Source organism: Talpa europaea, assembly GCF_964194135.1.
Source record: "Talpa europaea genome assembly, chromosome: 2".
NCBI classification, from domain to species: domain Eukaryota; kingdom Metazoa; phylum Chordata; class Mammalia; order Eulipotyphla; family Talpidae; genus Talpa; species Talpa europaea.
The window spans coordinates 27,563,111-27,583,191 of record NC_140068.1 but is presented as its reverse complement, the minus strand read 5'-3'; the positions used below and the strand labels follow the sequence as shown (position 1 = coordinate 27,583,191).

General features: G+C 34.7%; 1 protein-coding gene across 2 annotated transcripts in view; it reads left to right on the top strand.

Moving 5' to 3' along the window:
• LAMA2 (laminin subunit alpha 2) overlaps positions 1-20,081 on the top strand; it is a gene marked incomplete at both ends in the record, with an annotated part of 514,626 nt that overhangs the window by 228,060 nt on the left and 266,485 nt on the right. For both annotated transcript variants that reach the window (XM_084228925.1, XM_084228924.1), the window contains 3 exons: positions 2,906-3,005; positions 6,516-6,676; positions 19,859-19,999. In XM_084228925.1, the coding sequence (XP_084085051.1) occupies positions 2,906-3,005; positions 6,516-6,676; positions 19,859-19,999 (402 nt within the window). The remainder of the gene's footprint in view (positions 1-2,905; positions 3,006-6,515; positions 6,677-19,858; positions 20,000-20,081) is intronic.

The window sequence follows — 20,081 nt, the reverse complement described above, 5'->3', positions numbered from 1 at the left end:
CCCAGTGGCGCAGAGGTTGAGCGCTGGGTTGCGAAGCTGCCCGCAGCCTCTGCAGTGCCAGTTCTATCCCCGGCCGCTGGGTGAGGGTCCCACATGGTGCGCAGACCTCTTCTGCCGCGCCCGCTGCTCCCCTCAGCAGTGTACTTAGGTCCTTCTGCCTACTCTGCTCCCTTCTTTGGCTCTGGTGAATTCTCTCACCCTCCCGTGCTTCTGACTGTACCCAATGCTTGTATGCATACATGTATGCTTGTATGCATATATGTATAAATCAATCAATCAATCAATAAATAAATAAATCTTAAAAAAAAAGAAAAAGAATAAGAAAAACACAAACAAGATGGACAAGTACAGGAAGGATTAAGAGGAGGAGAAGGAGGAATAGGAAAGAAGATTATGAGAAGATACTTTATAAGGTTTACAAATCTAAAATTTTACTCTATGGCTTTTTACCAAAAGAGTTTTCCAAGCTCAGAGTTAACACTATGTGTATTTATGTGGCTTTTTTTGTTCTTATATTTTTGGTTAACTGAACTCTAGATTCATAAATTGAGACTTTATACCTCATTTAAGAAATTTTAAACAATATTTCTTCCTTTTTTTTCCGGTTGTGCTCTCTGTTTCCTGAGACTCCAGCTGTATGCATGTTGGGTTGCTGATCTGTGCACATAGTTTATTGATATTTGGGGACATTTTAAATAAGTCTCTAGTTATGACACTTTCATTTATATATTAGCAAGCAGGTTTTCATTTGTAAATTAATCCTAGATATATAAATATATGTAAATTGAGTAAAAATATAGTTTTCTTAGGCTGAGTTTTTTTTTTTTTCCCATGACCTTCCAGCACAGGCAGCCTAGTAGATAATGTGTAGCCTTGAGATGTAGTACGGATGTGCAAAGAGCAGTAAATAACATGTAACCTTGAAGTATAGTTCATATGCAGGAAAACATACTTATGTAACCTAGCATAAGGTTACATCAACTTGGCCCTATGCCAGCTTTATCCATAAATGATATAAAAGCTGATATGGCTCCTGGGATATTGGGTACTGGGGTGGGGCTCTGCTGCTATTGTGGCCCTGAGCCCAGGGTTGATGCTACTACTTACTGCTGCCTCTGCCATTGCTGTTGCCACTGCTGCTGTGGCTTGGAGGCTGCACAAGGGGGCCCAAGAGAGACTGTTCTGGAGGCTGCCAGGCTGCTGGAACCCCCATTACTGCTGTTGTGTACCATGTTCACCGCCCACCTGAAGCCATGGATGCTCCAAATGTTGCCGCCCTATGTAACTTGTCTCCTGTTGCTTCAAGAAAGACTTGTTGCTGACCCTACCAGGGCCTTCCTAACTGTTCTCTCCATGTGCTGGCATCATAAACCCTGGGCAAGCTTTGAGCTGGGAGCCTGACAATATACAAAGCTCTATTTTATGGGAGTGTGTGTATGTGTGCGTGCATTAAACACAGATACATTTATGTGTGCACATAAATACACACATATATGTATCATCAGTATTTCTTGGCAAGGCAAATAATTTTAATGTTTTTGTTCATATTCGATTGCACCTGGAAAATAAATGTACTTGGTGTATAGTGTATATTAGTGTATATTAGTATATTCTAGCTTGAATATTTGATACATGTGAGGAATCTTCTGAGATTATTTTGTTATTCCTTTTAATTTTAATTTAACATCACTATAATTGTTATTAATATTCTCATATTAAAAAAGAAGTATTAAGTCACATCATATCACAGTTAGTAAGTGGCCACCCTGGGATATGAGCTCAAGCTTGTGTAATTATGCACCCTACATTGTTTCCTTCCAGGTTGTGCTGCCTCCCTAGAAAAACAAGCTTTAATTTAATTATTTAGTAGTAATTTTTTTAAAGAACCCATGTAAATTTTCATTTACTCATGCAGTGATTTATGTGCAAAAAGTTCCTGAAAAATGAATTTAGGGAAAAATTGCTAATTTTGAACTATGCTATAAGAAAAAACACCCACCCAAATCAGGAAGACTGGTGGCCTCCCTCGTGATACAAGGGGATAAGTCTCAGCACTATGAAGCTTTGGGCAGCCACTGTGGCATGAGTTCAATCCCAGGCCAGGGAAGTAACCCACATGGTGCATCAGACCTCTCCTGTCTTGACTATTGCTCCCCTCAGCAGTGTATTTTAGTTAATCTGTCTCTTCTGCACCCAATTCTATCTCTGGTAAATTCTCTCACGCCCCCCCCCCCCATCTCTGGCCTATACCCCAGCTCTTGTATGCATAAATAAATACATCTTTTAAAAAGCAGAAAGAGGGCCTCCCTGGTGGCGCAGTGGTTGAGCGCTGTGTTGCGAAGCTGCCCGCAGCTTCTGCGGCGCCGGTTCGGTCCCCGGATGCTCCCCGGCCACTGAAGGAAGGTCCCACATGATGCGCAGACCTCTCCTGCTGCCCACTGCTCCCCTCAGCAGTGTACTTCGGTCCTTCTGCCTGCTCTGCTCCCTGCTCTAGCTCTGGTGAATTCTCTCACCCTCCCACGCTTCTGACTGTACCCAGTGCTTGTATAAATAAATAAATAAATAAATGAATAAATAAAAAAGCAGAAAGACTATATTATGGAGTGTATGTTAGAGAATATAGCATATCAAGCTAATATTATTTTTGTGTGTTATAATGGCAATTATGATTATAAAAGAAAGAGATATATACTATATAGGAGTTTTTGCTCTATCCTTTTTAATTCTGTGTATCCATATAGTAAAGATGGATTTTAGAAACTGTAAGCATATATTAAAAATAATTTTTTACAATTTTTCTCAATATAATTTATTACTATATATTATAATTTTCTTGAAGCTGTTGTATTGAAAAATTTAGCTTTTTTTATTACACTTAATTAAGAGCATTTTATATTTTTGTTAGGTATCACCAAAGTATCCAAGACCATGCCAACCATGCCACTGTGATGCAGTTGGTTCCTTGAGTGAAGTCTGTGTCAAGGATGTGAAGCAGGCTCGCAGAGGTGAGAGCGGCAGCCGTGCTTTTGAGGAGGGAGCAGCCAGAATCCAGATAGGATGATTTTCAGGAGAGCTTTTTGCAGTTAATTTCATTCGTGTAATGAGCTTATATCAAAGTTCCCTTCCTTGAAGCAGTTTTATTTATCTCAATAATTAAGTTCATGTTTAATTACAGTACTTTAAAAGCAAGAAGAGTTAAATCATTTTGTATTATATATGTACATAAATATTTTAAATATGTATGCAAATACATATTTTGTGGTCAGTCACAAAATCTGTGGTGTATCTAATTCTTATCTTATTTTTATTAGATTGCTTTGTATCTTCTATGGTTTCCTGAATGAAATGACAGCTTTCATTGGGAGATGTGTGTACTGCAATGGGAAGAGTAAATAGAGATCCCTTATTGAGATGTCAATAATATAGAAAGCAGAAGTATACATAAAGGATTAAAAAGTAGGAGTCATGAGTAATGAAAGGCTGTCACTAATTTAAGCCAATTATTTTCTGAGGTTTGGAATTCATGATGAAATCCAAACCTTAAAAAATCAAATGCCAAAGTGACAAGTTGATATAAAATGTTCTAGAGCTACTTCCAGAAGTGTTGCTAACCAATGTTAAAAAGAAAATTCATGGACTATATCTGCAACAGTTTATTTATATCTCCAACAGTGGATTCTTCTTTTCTTTGGAAAGACTAAAATAAATTATTACTACGATATAGGTTCCTTTCACCATTGACTTTCAAGTTAAAATATTGGTAGTTTCTTTGGCACAGGGTAGTTTACCTGTTTTTTTTTTCTTTTTTTTTTTTTTTTTTGGTAAAACTTGGGATTAACAATTTAGTCTTTTTTTTAGAGATTTATTTATTCATGTATACAAGAACTGGGATATAGGCCAGATACAGGGGAGGGTGAGATGATTCACCAGATTCAGAGCGGGGAACAGAAGAACAGGCAGACTGAAACACACTGCTGAGGGGAGCAGAAGGCGAGACAGGAGAGGTCTGCCATGCCATGTGGGTATCTCTCATCTCAGTGGTCAGCTGGGGATTGAACTCATGCTGTAGAGGCTGTGGATAGCTTTACATTGTTGTACTTATCCCCTTGTGCCACCAGGAAGGCCCCTATCAATTTAGTCTTATAGTCTAAAATCTTAAAAGTTTAAAAGATGATAATTTTAATACTTAAGTGGTGTGTTTTTGAGTTAATTTTTCATTTTATTGTCCCTTATCTTTTTATAGTAACAACTAACTCACATTACTTTTAGTGATATCATTTAACTTTCTCCCTGCTTTTAAAATGGTAAATATATTATTGTTGAACAAGTTATGAAAAATGGAAGAATTAAAAAATAAATTCACAATGCAGTGGTATTCAGATATTATTATTACAATATAGTGCTAATTCAGATACTATTTTTATTATATTGTGTTAACGCTATATAATGAGTTTTTCCCTTTATCGTAAATGGATCTTGAATTATATTAAGTGACTTCTCTACATCTATTGAAATGATCATCTGATTTCTATCTTTCCTTTTGTTGATGTATATTATACTGACTAAATTGTAAATGTGAATCATCCTTGCATACCTGTAATAAATCCCACTTGGTCATGATGTATGATCCATTCAATTTATTGGTGAATTCATTTTGCGAAGATTCTGTTGAGGATTTCTGTATCTGTGTTCATCAAGAATATTGGCCTGTAGTTTTCTTCTTTTTCCTGTCATCTGATTTCGTGCGAGTAATGTTGATCTCATAAAATGTGTTTGGAAACATTCCCTCTACTTCAATTTTTAAAGAATTTAGGATAGATATTAGCTCATCTTGGAAGATTTATTATAACTCACTAGTGAAACCATCTGGTTAGGATCTTTTGGAAGTGTAAGCTCTCACCTCTTCAGGTATATTTACCATAGTGATAAATTTATTTAAAAATAAAGAAGTAGCTTCAAACCACTTTTATTTCTCTCCTTTTACATTTTCAATCACCAAAATATCCATTTCCACAAATACATTTAGTCTTTTCTTGTACTTAATGTATTATACTTAGATTAATGCTGTTAAATTTTTAACTAATTTATTTATATATTTTTTACATCATTGTTCGTTTTTAAACGATGTTTGCTTCCCCCCTCCCAACCCCCTAGGTGTAGTCCCCATAGAATTTCCTCCACCAATGCTGTTAAATATTTTTTAAGTAGTGTATTTTTGCTCAAGACAATGTTCCATTTTGTATAGTCTAAGGGGACTTATGAGCCAACAGCTGTGACAGGTTACTGCTTATTCTTAATCCAGTGTCATCTGTCTATGTTACAGAAATTACTCCTTGATCATTGTTATGATGTCTTCCTTTTATTCATTCACAATATTTTTAATTATGCTTAAAAGATATGTTGGGCCTCCCTGGTGGTGCAGGGAATTAAAACGCAGCCTTTGAAGCTGTCAGCAGCCTCTGCTGTGTGAGTTCAATCCCTGGCCGGCCAGGGAGCAACCCACATGGTGTAGCAGACCTCTCCTGGCTCACCTGTTGCTTCCCTAAGCAATGTACTTCTGTTATAGGACAGGGAGAGGGGCAGCCCAAACCCCGCAAACCTGCCTATTCTACATGGGTTCTGCCATCTGCCGCATCAACACAAAACATAGGAGACTTTAATGGGAAGGAACTTTAATAAAACTAGGAAACAATACAGGCAAGGCAAAGAGTCTAGTTTCTAAATGAAGCACCCAAAGTTACCCGTCCCCTCGTGGGTAAAAGTCCATCCAAATGGGATTGGCCCAGAGCAAAGCCCCAAAGCCTGCCACAAGTCTAAAGCATCTTCCAGTGGGGACCCACAGCAAAGGGTCAGAAATAACCAGACAAGCCCAGAAGGAAAAGAGCAAAATCAACATCAAGATAAAAACTGCCATTGTCACCTCCCCACGGGTCTCACCCACATCTGTGTCACCCAGTCCACGACCAAAAGACAAGCACAGTTTCTTCACGTGTCTCTAGGATCCATGTGCCTCTTTCAGGTCTCCTAGCTCCATCCAGCTTCCTTCTTCAGTCTCTTCTGCAGCTTTTCCTCTTCCTGCTCAGCTCCACCCTCCCTTGGGTGGGGCAGGGAACCTCCCCCTTTCCTGGGGACCACCCTGTTACAATCCCCCCTTTTAATTTTTATTCCACCATATCTATGGTGGCACAGATCTCATGGTGCAATCTTAGGAGACAGTCTTTTTTTCTATTGATCTGTCTTTTCTGTTCCCCACTCTGTCTCTGGTGAATCCTCTCACCCCCCATGCCTCTGTCCTGTACCCCTGCTCTTGTATGCATAAAGAAATAAATCTTTAAAAAAATATGATGTTAGAGAATCATTGCCTGCTTTTAATTAAACCTTATACACAGTAGCTTTAACTTTTCTTGTTGTTGAACATCAATAATCTAATTTTTGTATCAAAATAGACTTTAAGAGGTTACTATATCTAAAACCTTAGGAACTAAAATGTTGTGGTGTCACTCTTCTCCCCTTAGGTCTGCCACCTGGTTCTTGCCATTGTAAACCTGGCTTTGGAGGTTTGAGCTGTGATCGGTGTGCCAGGGGCTACACTGGCTACCCAGAGTGCACACGCTGTAATTGCAGTGGCTTAGGGAGCACAAATGAAGACCCTTGTTTTGGACCCTGTAACTGCAAGGTACGTTGTATATTCAGGTAATGTCCCACTGTAAAGACAACAGATCATCTTCCTTGACTTCTCTGTTATGTCTGCTGGCATTAAACAATCGTAACAATTTCTTCTCTAAATATTTCTTATGGATCCTATATGTGGCACTCCTGTAGGCGTCTTTACAAGCCTAGTAGGTTCATTGCAATGAATGTCTTGCCATTTTGTCTAAAAACCTAAAAATACACAGAAGATAAGCCACTTCAAAAATCTGTGTCATTTTTTTTTTCACAAAAATACTTTCCCTCCAATTACCCATGTAGTGAATTAAAAATATACCACACTACAAAGAACAACTCTTTAAAACTATTATATACTCAAATTACTATAACTTTGTATGTAATTCTAAAAATAATTTTATGAATGGTTTCATACTGGATTTTTTAAATTCGAAATTTGAACTCAGGAAAGACTGAAAATATTGTATTTAAAATCTGTTTAGTTACCAGAATGTGAGGCACCCCAGTGGACTTGATAAAGGCTCCATATTTCCTCCCAAGAGTTCTCTCAGAAATGCAACTTTATTTGTTGTACGTGCTCAGATAATACCTCATCATGATAATACCAAGGATGCATTATAACTGCAACTTATACACAGAGAAGAAACATAGAGGCACACAGTCTAAAATGATCAGTGTTCAGTCCTGAGATTCAGACCAGTTAGCTGGTATTAGCTACATTAACAGCAGAGTGAATATTTTGTTGAAGAAATTAACCTACCATTCTGATGTAAAAATGAGTATTACTGCTTTTTCTCTTTGTTTTCAATCACAGATGAAACCTAAATAAGAATATTTCCTTTATTAATTTATTAGGCTTATCTTATTTTTTAAAAAGATTTATTTATTTATTCATACAAGAACTGGAGTACAGGTCAGAAGCACAGGAGGGTGAGAGAATTCACCAGAGCCAGAGCGGGGAGCAGAACAGGCAGATGGACCGAAGTCACTGCTGAGGGTGAGGCAGGAGAGGTCTGCTGTGCCATGTGGGGTTCTCCTTGGCCGGCAGGGAATCGAACCGTTGCTGCAAAGGTTGCAGACAGCTTTGCAGTGCAGCACTCAACCACTGCACCACTGGGGAGGCCCTAGGCTTATCTTAAAGCTATAAATTACATGCTTACATTTGTCATGTGTATATACAAATATAAACCGATAACCAGGGCATAAATATTAGTATTGATGTTAAGTATATATTGTTGGGAAAAGAATGTATGAATGTCAAGCTACATGTTATTATTGTCACATATTATAACAGAGGTAGTTTAAGTACCTACCTTGGATAATTGAAACAATAAAACTCCTATCTACATAAAAAGGCAGGAAACTCACAGTCCTTGAAGAGTTATTTAAAAACACCACACCCCCCCTTCAGTCTGTTTGTCATTTTAGACAACTCTACAGACTCTTATATCTTTGCTAATATTTACCAGAATATATGTTGTATGTGCTTTTTTCCTTTTCCAAAACTCCGCTGAAATCTCTGTCCTTCATTACTTGATACTGAAAGGACAGGCAAAGCTGAGGGTTAATGAAAAGGAAATTTCCCAAGTGTTTAGAAATCACACTGGGAAAAAAGAAAGAACATTTTTATAAATCTATTTTTGCAAGGAAAGCGTAGCAATGAGTGAAGGACAAACCTCATTTTGTTCATTTCCTTTGTAAAAATAATGAGAGACTGGAACAGAAAGCCGTAGCATTGGCAGAAACCGAGGAAAAGGTCCTTGAGTTACTGCCTGCTCTCTGCCTAACTCTTGTACCAAGAGTAAGTATAATCATAACAAGAAGTCCTTCCTACAAAGTCACTTGAAGGTTTATACAGAAAATTCAAAAATGAATGAACAGCAAGTAAGAAATCATAAAAAGAATGAAAATTAAATAAATAGTATCATTAAAAGAGTTGTCCTTCAACTATGTGATGTTTTAAGTATTAATAGATGATTTTTGTGTGTGTGTGTGTGTGTGGGACCCTCGCCAGCGGCTGGGGAACATACCAGCACTGCAGAGGCTGCGGGCGGCCTCACAGCCAGCACTCAACCGCTGAGCCACCAGCAGAGGCCCTTAATAGATGATTTTAAAAATAAATAAAGAGATAGATTAATATAAATGCCTGTAAACTAAATACTTTTTTAAAGAAACCTGCAAAAATCCGGTTTTATTAAATACATAAGTTTGAAAATCACAAATTATATGCATATAGCATATGAATTATATCACAATATATGTGCATGAAATGCACTATACTTCATTCCCTATGGTCTCTTGTACATGAAAATAATATATAACCCAGCAATTTAAAAAATATGTATGTGATTTATTTAAAGATCTATCTATCTGTCTGTCTGTCTGTCTGTCTATCTATGCATAGACCTGGGGTATAGATGAGAGGTTCTGGGGGGAGTGGTGGTTGTGAGAATTCACTTGAGACAAAGTGGGGAGCAGAACAGGCAGATTTACTGAAATACACAGCTAAGGGGAGCAGCGGGCCAGTCAGGAGAGGTCTGCTGTGCCATGAGGGTTAGCCCTCTGGCCAGGGATCAAACTCGTGCCACAGTGGGTAGCTGGCGATAGCTTGACAGTACTGAAACTTTAACCCCTGCACCACCAGGGAGGCCCCAATGTGTATGTGATTTTAAATACTGAAAGACATTTGTTAATGTAGAAAGAAATATGGTAACTCATTCTGTTTCTCAAAACATGCTTTGAAATAGGTGTGCCAACTGATGATTAAAACAATATAGATAAAAATGTTACTTAGAAAGTAGAACTATTCAGGGGCTACTGTCTTAAATACAAATAAAATGGTATCTTCATAAGTGTTCATCTCCAAAATACATATTAACTATTAAACATTTACACCTTTACTTCATAACGCACAGTCTTTTTTGTAATTCCCTTTAGATATAAATATCTCAATTTCTGATAGGTAAACATTTTAGGAAAATGTTTTACCATGAAATTCTGGAGTCTATTGCAAATTTTAGATTATAGACATTATGGCAAAATGCTATATTGAATTCATGTGGCATCACTTTCCCCATTTCTTCCATTTCAAGTACATATATGGTGGTTAAAACAAAGAAAATAAATTTATAACCATGTGGATTAGTAAAGATAGGGAAATTCCCAGATGTCAAACCAAAGAGGAAAATTTAAGTTAAGCGTAAGTTCAAATATAACTGAGCAAATAGGATCATGCGGTGAATTGCTGATGCTGGTCTTAGAACTAAAACGGGTTCTCCAAAACACTAGACTCTGAACACACAGGAGTAAAAGGGAAATTAATTCACATAATCTTGGACTCTACAAATGCACCCTGATAGTGAAATAGTCACTAGAAAATTCTACCTGCAAGCTGAAAGAGGCAGATAGAAAACTTTTCCTTTCCTTTAATGGTCTAGACAGGGAAAAATGAGCACCCTGTGAGAAATCAAATCCCAAAACCTATGTGCCACTTGGGAATGAGTTGGTTTTATTTTTGCTTTTTGTGCTAGCATTCTTCAAAAAGTCAGGCCCATGTTATTCCCTCAGGAAACAAAATACAGCCTCAACTAAATATGAGTGCATCATAAGCAGTGCACAGCTCAAAAGGAAAATAACTACAAAAGGGTATCATTAATCACAGAGAGTCATCAGAATATTTGTACACTAAGAACTTGAGGGACTAGAATAGCCTGAAAGTAATATAAGCATAAAAGTATAGAATTCTGTTTTATACGATAAATATCTAGAAGTCTATAATGACAGTATGATTCAAAGATAAAATAATAAAAAAGGGGAAAGAATAGGAAGAAATATAAAATCAGACACTATACTATATTAAAGAATCCTCAAATTTAGGGGGAAAAACCTATATATAATTTACTTCTAGAAAAACATATGTAGTCATTGGAATTTAAAAGTCAGTGAATGGGTTAAATAAGAAATTCAACACTGCTGGATAGAGAATGAGAAATACCAGAAATACCGTCATGAGGAAATTACCTATAAATTTGCATATAGAGGTTGAGAAATAAAAATATGAGATGCTAAGTGACATGGCTGATAGAAAGATAAAATTCAACATACATTAACAGGAGGTACCAAATAAGAGATTAGGTGAAAATGGGAAGAAACTATATTCAAAAAATAGTGAATGTTAAAAGATTTGTCAGTAATTAAAGAAAAATGTCAAAAATTAAAGTATATATATTTTCAGTTAAAAAAAATAAAAAAGACCCTAGTAGAAAACCTGCACACCATTCAAAACAAAGAGAAAAACATATGCTTACCACTTGCAGTTCAAATTCATCCAAGAAACTACTTGGTTTTGTATATACTTTAGTAAGAAGAATATGGAACTCAGTAGAGAGTTCCAGTGGATTGTAGAACACAAAAATCAGTCTATGTAAACCATGTCTATATACCAGTGATAAACAAATAGAATAAAGAAGAACAATTGTTAGAATAACAACAAAGGCTATTCAGTTCCTAGAAATGTCTTTAAATTGGCATAATATTTGAAAAAGTTATTGAAAATTACATTAAGTTCTAAATGGGGAACTAGCTGGTGTTGCAACAGGAGCTTTGTTGCTGTTTTGCTGCAGAATGCAAAGAGGGACAGTGGTGGAGCAGGTTTCCAAGGCAAGACTCTGCTACTTGAGCAGAAGTTCTTGTGCCTTTTATTGAAAGCACACAGGCTAGTAAGAGCTGATCATGTGGCAATGGTTTGAGGAACAAAGTCCTAAAGGTAGGATTGGAATGGGGGACAAAGTTTTATGAGGAACAGAGAAGGGGTCATCATTATCATACATCAGGAGACATTTGCATCTGTGAAGTGTTTAATATTATCACAATCAGAGTTATCCTGGGACCACCATGGAGTTAGTCACCTAACCAGGTCAATGACAGTCTAGGTTTTCTGGGGCTTAACTTGTGATACAGGCCATTGTCCACAGGTAGTCAAGGAATGCTCCACTGTGATTTGCAGATGGCAAATAGGTCACAGTTGCCAGTAAGTGATCAGCTCAGAGAAACCCACAAGCTGGTAATATGAAGTGCTGATCAAACTCTGGACATGGGAATGCTTATTATGCTGTTATCAGGGTGGATTAGTACCACAACTTAGAAAAGTAAGGTGTTATCTAGTCTCACTGGCTGAAGCCATTAAAATCCTGTCAGCCAGCAATTAAGTGTCTATATATTTATCCTAAAGAAATTCATATAATAGGTGCAAAGAATTTAAAAGATGCTCAACAGACCTACTTATAATGGAAATTTGACAGTAAACAGGTTAAATAATGTCAGTGTCAAGACTCAATAGAAAAATAAATTGTAACCTATTTATATAATCTATACTGAAAAAAAAGTTCAAATAATTTGAACTGTCTACATGTATCAAGTGAGTGAAATAGATCCCCTTGTATAAAATCTGGTAAATTTTAGAAATTTCAGGCAAAGTGAATAAAACAAATGTCATTATGTTGTCAGTTATGTAAAGTTGGGAAATATAAAGCCATTTTATATTGTGTGGACATGCACATATAAATCACAATGTTTTATATATAGTGTTTTGATATGTCCTAATTTCAGAATAGTAGTTAATTCTAGAGAAGAGGGCATGGTTGTGAAGTAAAATTTGAATAGGTATTATTTCTTTAAAAATATATGACATACAGATAGAGAAGGGTTAATACTTTTTATCTTTGCATTAGGTAACTGATAATGTACTTTATTACATGTACTTTTATTGTGTTTTAAAATAATTTTTAATTTAAAATTTCTTTAATTGAAGGGAAAAAAGAATTTCCTGATTTAATAGTCAAATGACATTCTTAAGATATCAAATAGTATCACTTTTAAACTTAAGATTTTGTTATAACCTTGTTTAGATAATAAACCTTATTTATTAATGAACATCATCCCTGTTATATTTCAAAATCTGAACACAATGCTAATTCAAAACATACAAATATTTAGTAATTTTATGCATAATTAAAATTTTGAAATTTCTGTCTCTTCTAGTGAATTATGAGGCAAGTCTATTTCAAATATATGACAAGTCAATTGAATATAAGTGCTAGTCTGACTTTTGGTATTTAAAGTCCACATGCTGGAAATCAGCTATTTTGAAATTAGTGTCATGTTATCTATTCAAAATCAGTTGGGTTGCATGCTCTACTAAATATCAACTGACCTTGAGCTAGGTAGGAACATGTCCTTTTGGTTTTGTGGAAGTCTTATCAGAAAAAAGATAGTAAAGTTAAAAAAAAAAAAGATGAGAATCTGTATTGTCATCTTACTTTGCTTTGTGTTTTTTTTTTTAATTTTATTTTCCATGAAGCCCTTACTAGTCCATGAGATGATGTGATCTGACTTTAATGTACATCTTCAAAATGTTCTTCAGTTTCAGTCACTGTATTCAATCCTTGATGAAATTTCTTGAGTCACCAGACACTATTCCAGATTTTTACATATACTATTCACACTGCTTGTCTTCTCCATTAGCTTAGCTAGATTTTTTAAATGATCTGCTTTACCTCTACTATCTCAGTATCATAGATTCCCCCAAATTAAATTGTTTGTGCTATAACCACTAGTAATGTTTTCTTTATTATCTTTTCATAATTTGCAGTTGTCTTTAATGTTTATATTAAATAGGTTGTATTAATTCTTCCCTAATTTTCAGTAAGTATAATTATTGTATTAAAGCCTTATACAAATACTAAGAATAATCAAGTACCTGCTAGATTTTTTTGCTTGTTAGTTTATTTATATTACTTTTTAAGTAGAGTCAAGTTTCATTCTTTTCCTCTAACAGATATTGATGTTGTGTTGCAAAATTTTTATTGGTTTTGAATTTCCCTCTTTTCTGTTTATGCACAAAAATGATCACCCCATTAACATATTAGCTTAAACCCTAGCATTTCAATAATAAGAGCACATAGAAAATTATCTTTTGCAACTGCTACAATTCAAAAAAAATATTGTGAAGCAGTGGATTTATGTTGAAAGCTAAATTTGTAAAAAGTGAAAACTAATTCCTTTTTTGTTTCCTTTCTTTTCCTAATCCACCAACTATTTATTAGTTAACTTTGGAACATTGTATTTAAAGAGTAAGACTCAAATATAGCTAATTAACTAATTATCCCTCCTTTTGTTAACTTCTTTTAATACTAGGATGCATTAGAAAGAAGGCCATGACAGGAAAATCTGTAATTGACTACATACATCCCCCCTAATAAGGCATGACTGCAAAATTCCTGAACCAATTATCACAAAAAGTTAACTTAAATGTCACTGGAGATTTTCCTGGTAACTTTGTCAATAGAATTCCCAGTTGACTAACAATCAGAGTTAAACATGTACTGCTGAAGTTGTACCTAATTTATAAGTAAGCGACTTCATGAGAACTGATACAGGGAAGCTATTGAGACTATTTCTCCAGAGAGAAACTGTACTGAGGAAATGATAGCAAAAAGCAAATTAATGTCAACCCAACAGTATCTGATTTCAAGAAAAAAGAACATAGTAAGGTTTGTCTAATTCAAGTTTGTTTTTAGAGGAAAAAATTTCCAAATAAAAATGAAAGTAGGGTTGTGGTAGTAAAATTTTTTGTGGGGTGGACAATAACATATCTAATTAGATAATCAGCTAATTATATGAAATTGAAATTTGTATTTAAGACACATATTTCCCTAAGGGAATGAAAATTGATTTTAGAATGACAAAAATATCATACTCATTTGATGTATAAGATAAGCATATTCACACAATGTGTCTGTATGTAGAGTATATCTATAGTATTAAATTTAATGGTGGTGATAATAAAAAAAATGACTACAGGGATTTCTTAGGAGCATGAGGTTGAAAAAGAGTTTGAGAATCACAGCTATAAAGCAAAGTGATAACTTTTATTAATAATATATGAGAATAAAACTATCATGGATTTATTATTTTAAATGGAAAAATAATTGGTTATTATTAGTTCCTATTTAGTTCTGCTAATATAACAAATTAACAGTTTAGAAACAGAAGATATTTGGTTTTAAGAAAATATGGTGGTATTGGAAATATGAATCTCTACAGAAATCTGGTAAATTCTGGCAATTACTTTTTTCATAGACTTGCTTAGGTGTGGAAATGAACATTAAATTTGTGAATTAGAAACACTAATCTGCTCCAAATAAATAAAATGTTAAAATAAATTTACTAGATTGAGCTGTTCAATGGAAATATCCAGAAATAGAAAAGATAAGACTGTAATTTGTTTAGATAAAATGGTTAAATTGTTTTCAAGAAATGTATTCAATTTTATGTCAATCACTTTAAAAAGTCAGTCATTACAAAGTGACTGAATAATAAGGATAAGGACAGAAAGAAATCTCACAATGACTAAAATAGCATTAGGGTTGGATTTTGCAAACTCATGATTCTTAGATATAAATTGGATGTTGACAAAGTATAAGTATGATCACAAGTATGCCTTTGAAGACCTTATAATATAAATGTCAAGAAAAGAACAAAATGATATTTTACTGTTTGCGTCTACTTTTTGTTTATTTATTTAAATAAATGAGCTTTCTTACTACTAGAAACATTCCCATTGGAAAAGAGAGTGTTACAGTAACTTATTTTAATCCAGATGTAAAACCTTTAGAATGATTCCTTTGCTCTCAATCCTGTAGCCTTCTGTGAAGTTTATCCTTGAGAGACATGGAACACCCTGGTAATGAGTCTAATGTCAGACAGTAATATCCTATATTATACTTATTTGTCCACTAATTTATTCCTCTGCTGTAATCCTCATTAGGGCATTTTTATATTCTGCCTGAAATTTCTTGTAATATTTTGTATGTAGTAGCTCAGCTATGATTTGATGAATACATAGTACTAGAGAATAAAGGAATAGTTCAAAATAATGTGCAGAACATGTATTAGTAACTTAATAATCTTATAATAAAATTAATAATCTTGATAGTAAATTATATTAAATTGCTCAGAGAACCTACCCATAAATCTGATGTTTTACTAGTCTCAAGCTGAAAATCAAAAATTTAAGTTCTGGACAACTCCTATCAAGAAGATCATCCAAAAATGAATTAAAATATAATCAGAACCTGCTTCATGGATGACAGTAGTTAATGAGTCATAGAGAGGTTTTGAAATAACAAGTAACTGGGAACCCATAAATAGAACTGAGGCCCACACTGCCAAGATCTTCTAAATCACTAAACTACTGTAATGTAGGAAACCTCTGTCTCTATGAAGGTACAATAAATGTCCTGGAACATGAGGGTTATGTTTTGACATGTGCCACTCTAAAATATCTAAAGTATATTAAATATCATACCACGATGTTCTCTAATAGTCACGATTTTAAAACTAATTTATTAAAAGAAACATTTGGGAACATAAAAATAAAATTACTTAGCTATTTTCTTAGATGTATACTTTCAAGATTAGAAAAGAAAAACAGGAAATAGAGCATGATATAATTAACTATGTATGTGTTGAAACATATCCAGAAAACAGAGTTGTAGTAAGCTAAAAATTTTTCTCTCTGATTCTTTATCTTCCTACCAACCTCATAAGGCCTTTCTACTAGACTATCAGAAGAGACATACTAAGTAGGTAAATTCTACCACAATCACTATTTACTTCTGGCTTAGTAAAATCAGGAAAATCAGAACTTAGCACTTTTAGTTGAATGAATCTATCTCAATCTGATTAGCTAGTTCAATCTGATTAGTTATCACTCCCTGAAGAATTCTGTAGGATAGACTTTAGGGCTAAAAGAGTAGGAGTCCAGAGACTGAAAGTTGTGGTCTTCAGCTGACATGCTGGATAATCTTCTGTAAGGTATGTTCAAATATGATGAGTTCATAATTATTTGTGAAGAGGATCAAAGTAAATTGGGCCTGGGAGGTAGAACAGGATTAGCTTGTATACCTGCCACAGGTTTTAAATATTTTAGCCCAAACATCTATCACTATAAACAAAGCAAAACAAACACTTGCCTAACTGGTTTCAATAGATATATATGTCTTGTCATCACTACATGCTCTGTTGTGGGTCCCCAAGAGCACCCTCATTTTTGGTGATTCACTAAAAGGACTCACAGAACTCAGAAAAGCAGTGATACTCATGTTTATGCTTTATTACAGTGACAAGATACAGATTAAAGTATAAAAATAAAAGAGATATAGTGAAAAATCCAGGAGAGGCAGGTTCAAACTAACAGTTATCCTCTCCCAGTAAATCATAAAAATGGTGCTTAACTTTCCAGAGGAAATGTGTAACAAAACATATGAAGTATTGCCAAGCAGGCAAATTCTCCCAAGTTTTAGTGTCAGGGTTTTATTGGGGGGATCCGTCACTTAGATATGGATTAATCTTAAGACTGACCTTGCTACTCAGTCGGCAGTGCCCCCAGAGGTCAAACTGATACACCAGGGCACAGGGTGAACAAAATTAGGCATACACCATAAATCACATTGTTAATATAAAATATCTGGTGTGACCCCTGGCCTCGATACAGAAATACTCTTTTAGACAAGGTTACCCAGGATTTTATGTTACCCACCAGGAACTGATTAAGGGACAATCTTTTCAATTTGGAACGTGCACAGTTTGAGCTTTGCAGGCCTATTTAACCTTTATGGACCACATGGTAATGAATGATTTGTTTGTTCCACTGGCTACCATTTCATAGACATTCTACCTGTTCCAGCTACCTATAACTTAAGCCCCTTCAGTATACATTTGTTGATTTATCACTTGCTGAATAACTTACCAATTCCTAAGGGAAAAGAAAGCCTTAAAAGTTTATTATCTGATGGCAAGTAATAAGTGAAATTCCTAACAAATAAGAAATATTCAAAATATTTGTTTTGTAAATATAATGAATAAATTTCTCTTTCAATAATTTTTATTCCACATATCTTTGCTACATCAGTCTATTTCCGTCTCCACCAACCAGTTGCCATAAAACTTCTTCAAGCCTTCCTATCAGGAATTAGTTCCACTTCCTCTGTGCCCGCATGATTTAATTGATTTCTGAGATGTACTTATCACATTCCACTTTGCAATATAGTTAATTGTGAATGTATCTTTTTGTGCAACTGGAATTTGGTTTTCAAAGACAGACATTGACCCACCTATTTTTGTAGTAGTTGCAATTCTGATTCTAATGTGTTGCTTCAGGTTATTAAGTTGAATATTGGGATTATTTAATTTTTTTTCAAGGTCATATTTTCAGGCCAGCATGGAGCTAAGGAAAATGTTAACAAACTTCTGAAAATTTCTAACTGCTGACCTTAGTCTGAATTTCAGAAAATGATATTTAACTTTTCAAATTAGAGTAAATGAAAAGTAGATTAGACCAATCATGTAAGAACACAGTGTACAGAACAACTGTAGTGTCCTCAATAGGATAATCTAAATTATAATTACAGATATGCTTCCTCTCTTCATCCTGTGGGCTCTTGTGAAGACACACTCAACATCAGGGCTTTGGGGATTTATTTGTCCCACAGGCCTGAAATTAGTTTGATTAGTTTTGCTTACATCTGTCACAATGTTTGAAATCTACCTTGCAAATAAAAATTAGCGAGAATAACAGTGCAATAATTTAATTTGTGCATATATCAGGATGCTAAAGTTTTACACATGAAACTGGAGAAGCTTCTTTGTTTAGTCTCCTACCAATTTGGAAGTGGTTGAACTTTAAGTGGGTCAATAGCAATTAAGAGTCAAAAGTGTATTTCCATAAAGTATTCTCTTGGATATAAGAGGAATCTCATATTTTATAATGTATATTATACATATTTCATTTTTATGCTATTCTCTCCTCAATTTTTTTTCATCCTATTTTCTCATATTTTCTCATCCTTTTTTTTCTCGATAATGGTTTATTAACAAATATCTTTATTAAGCATCTACCATGTGCATATCACTTTTCTATATATGAAAAAACACAACCACTTTGTGATTAAACTAAACTAATGAAATTTTGCTAAACAATCATTTATGCTGTCCTAGGAGACCTACCATTTGCTGGCTCTCTAAAGATGAGTAAGATAGGTTTCTGCTTCTGACTAGATTATGGTATATAGCCAGAGAGAACACTCTTAAAAAGAAATAGCCATACTCTTTTGTGTGGCTGTAATAAGGCAATGTATAAAAGGCTAGGGGAATACAGTTGACACATAAGTTCATTCTCTGAGGCAAAGGAAAACTTCAGAATTGAGGTAATAAGAGAATTTAAGGAAAAATGTGTAGCAAAAATGTGTAGAAAATACTGAGAATGTTTCTTGGAAAGCAGAGAGTCTTCATTTAGAAATTATTAATCAAATTTAACCATTCTTTACATTGAGAGATTATACCTTTCCCAGTTTTTCATCTTAAAATCACCTTTCCCTGGCCTGCATCTACCTTATAGTCCCACCTACAAACAAATAATTTTCCCATATGCTGTCATAGTACAGGGACAAGGATTAATGAAACCAATTTGGAGAGCAGTCACCAAATGAGAATTATTTTTTTCCCATAATATCACTGGATGATTAACTGGTTATACCTATGTGTGAACAGAAACACTGTTAAAATCAACCAGGGAAAGTTTTCTCCTTTTCTACTTAGAATCATCAGGGAATTGCTATGACTGTTTCCCCAGTTTTTCCTCCTGTCAGGTTGTTATGCTTGCCTCAAATGTATTTTTAATCTATAATGTGGAAAGTATTTTACCATATGTATAATATTAATGTTCCATTATGCACCTACATATTAGTTTAATGTCCGTAATTCATCATTTATCATGTGCTCTATGAAATAATTCACCAACAGCGATCGGTGAACCAAACTGACCCCATTTAAGTCAGTCTAACATTGTACTGTATCTGTCATGACATTTACTCCACATTCTTGACACACAATGAAAATCAAAACTGTAGTTTTCAGTACAGTAGATTAATATCCATTATTCTTTCCCATCAGTGTAGCAAGAGAGGATACACACACACACATAACTCTGAAAGAATTTTTGAGCAGATGTTTAACAATATCATATCGTAATTTAAATATGGGTGAGAGGTAAAATGAAGAGTATATTTTTAATAAGAGACAGCTCTTAATTTTGAAAGGCACCTCTGTGACTAACACACTTCTTTATTTATAGGAGAATGTTGAAGGAGAAGACTGCAGTCGCTGCAAAACCGGCTTCTTCAATTTGCAAGAGGAAAATCGTAAAGGTTGTGATGAATGTTTCTGCTCAGGGGTTTCAAACAGATGTCAGAGTTCCTATTGGACCTATGGCAATGTAAGCAACAGTCTTTTTCTTATTCCTGCCTGCTTCTCCTTGGGTTTCTTGCTATTGTAGTTCTTTTCTAAAAAATTAAAAA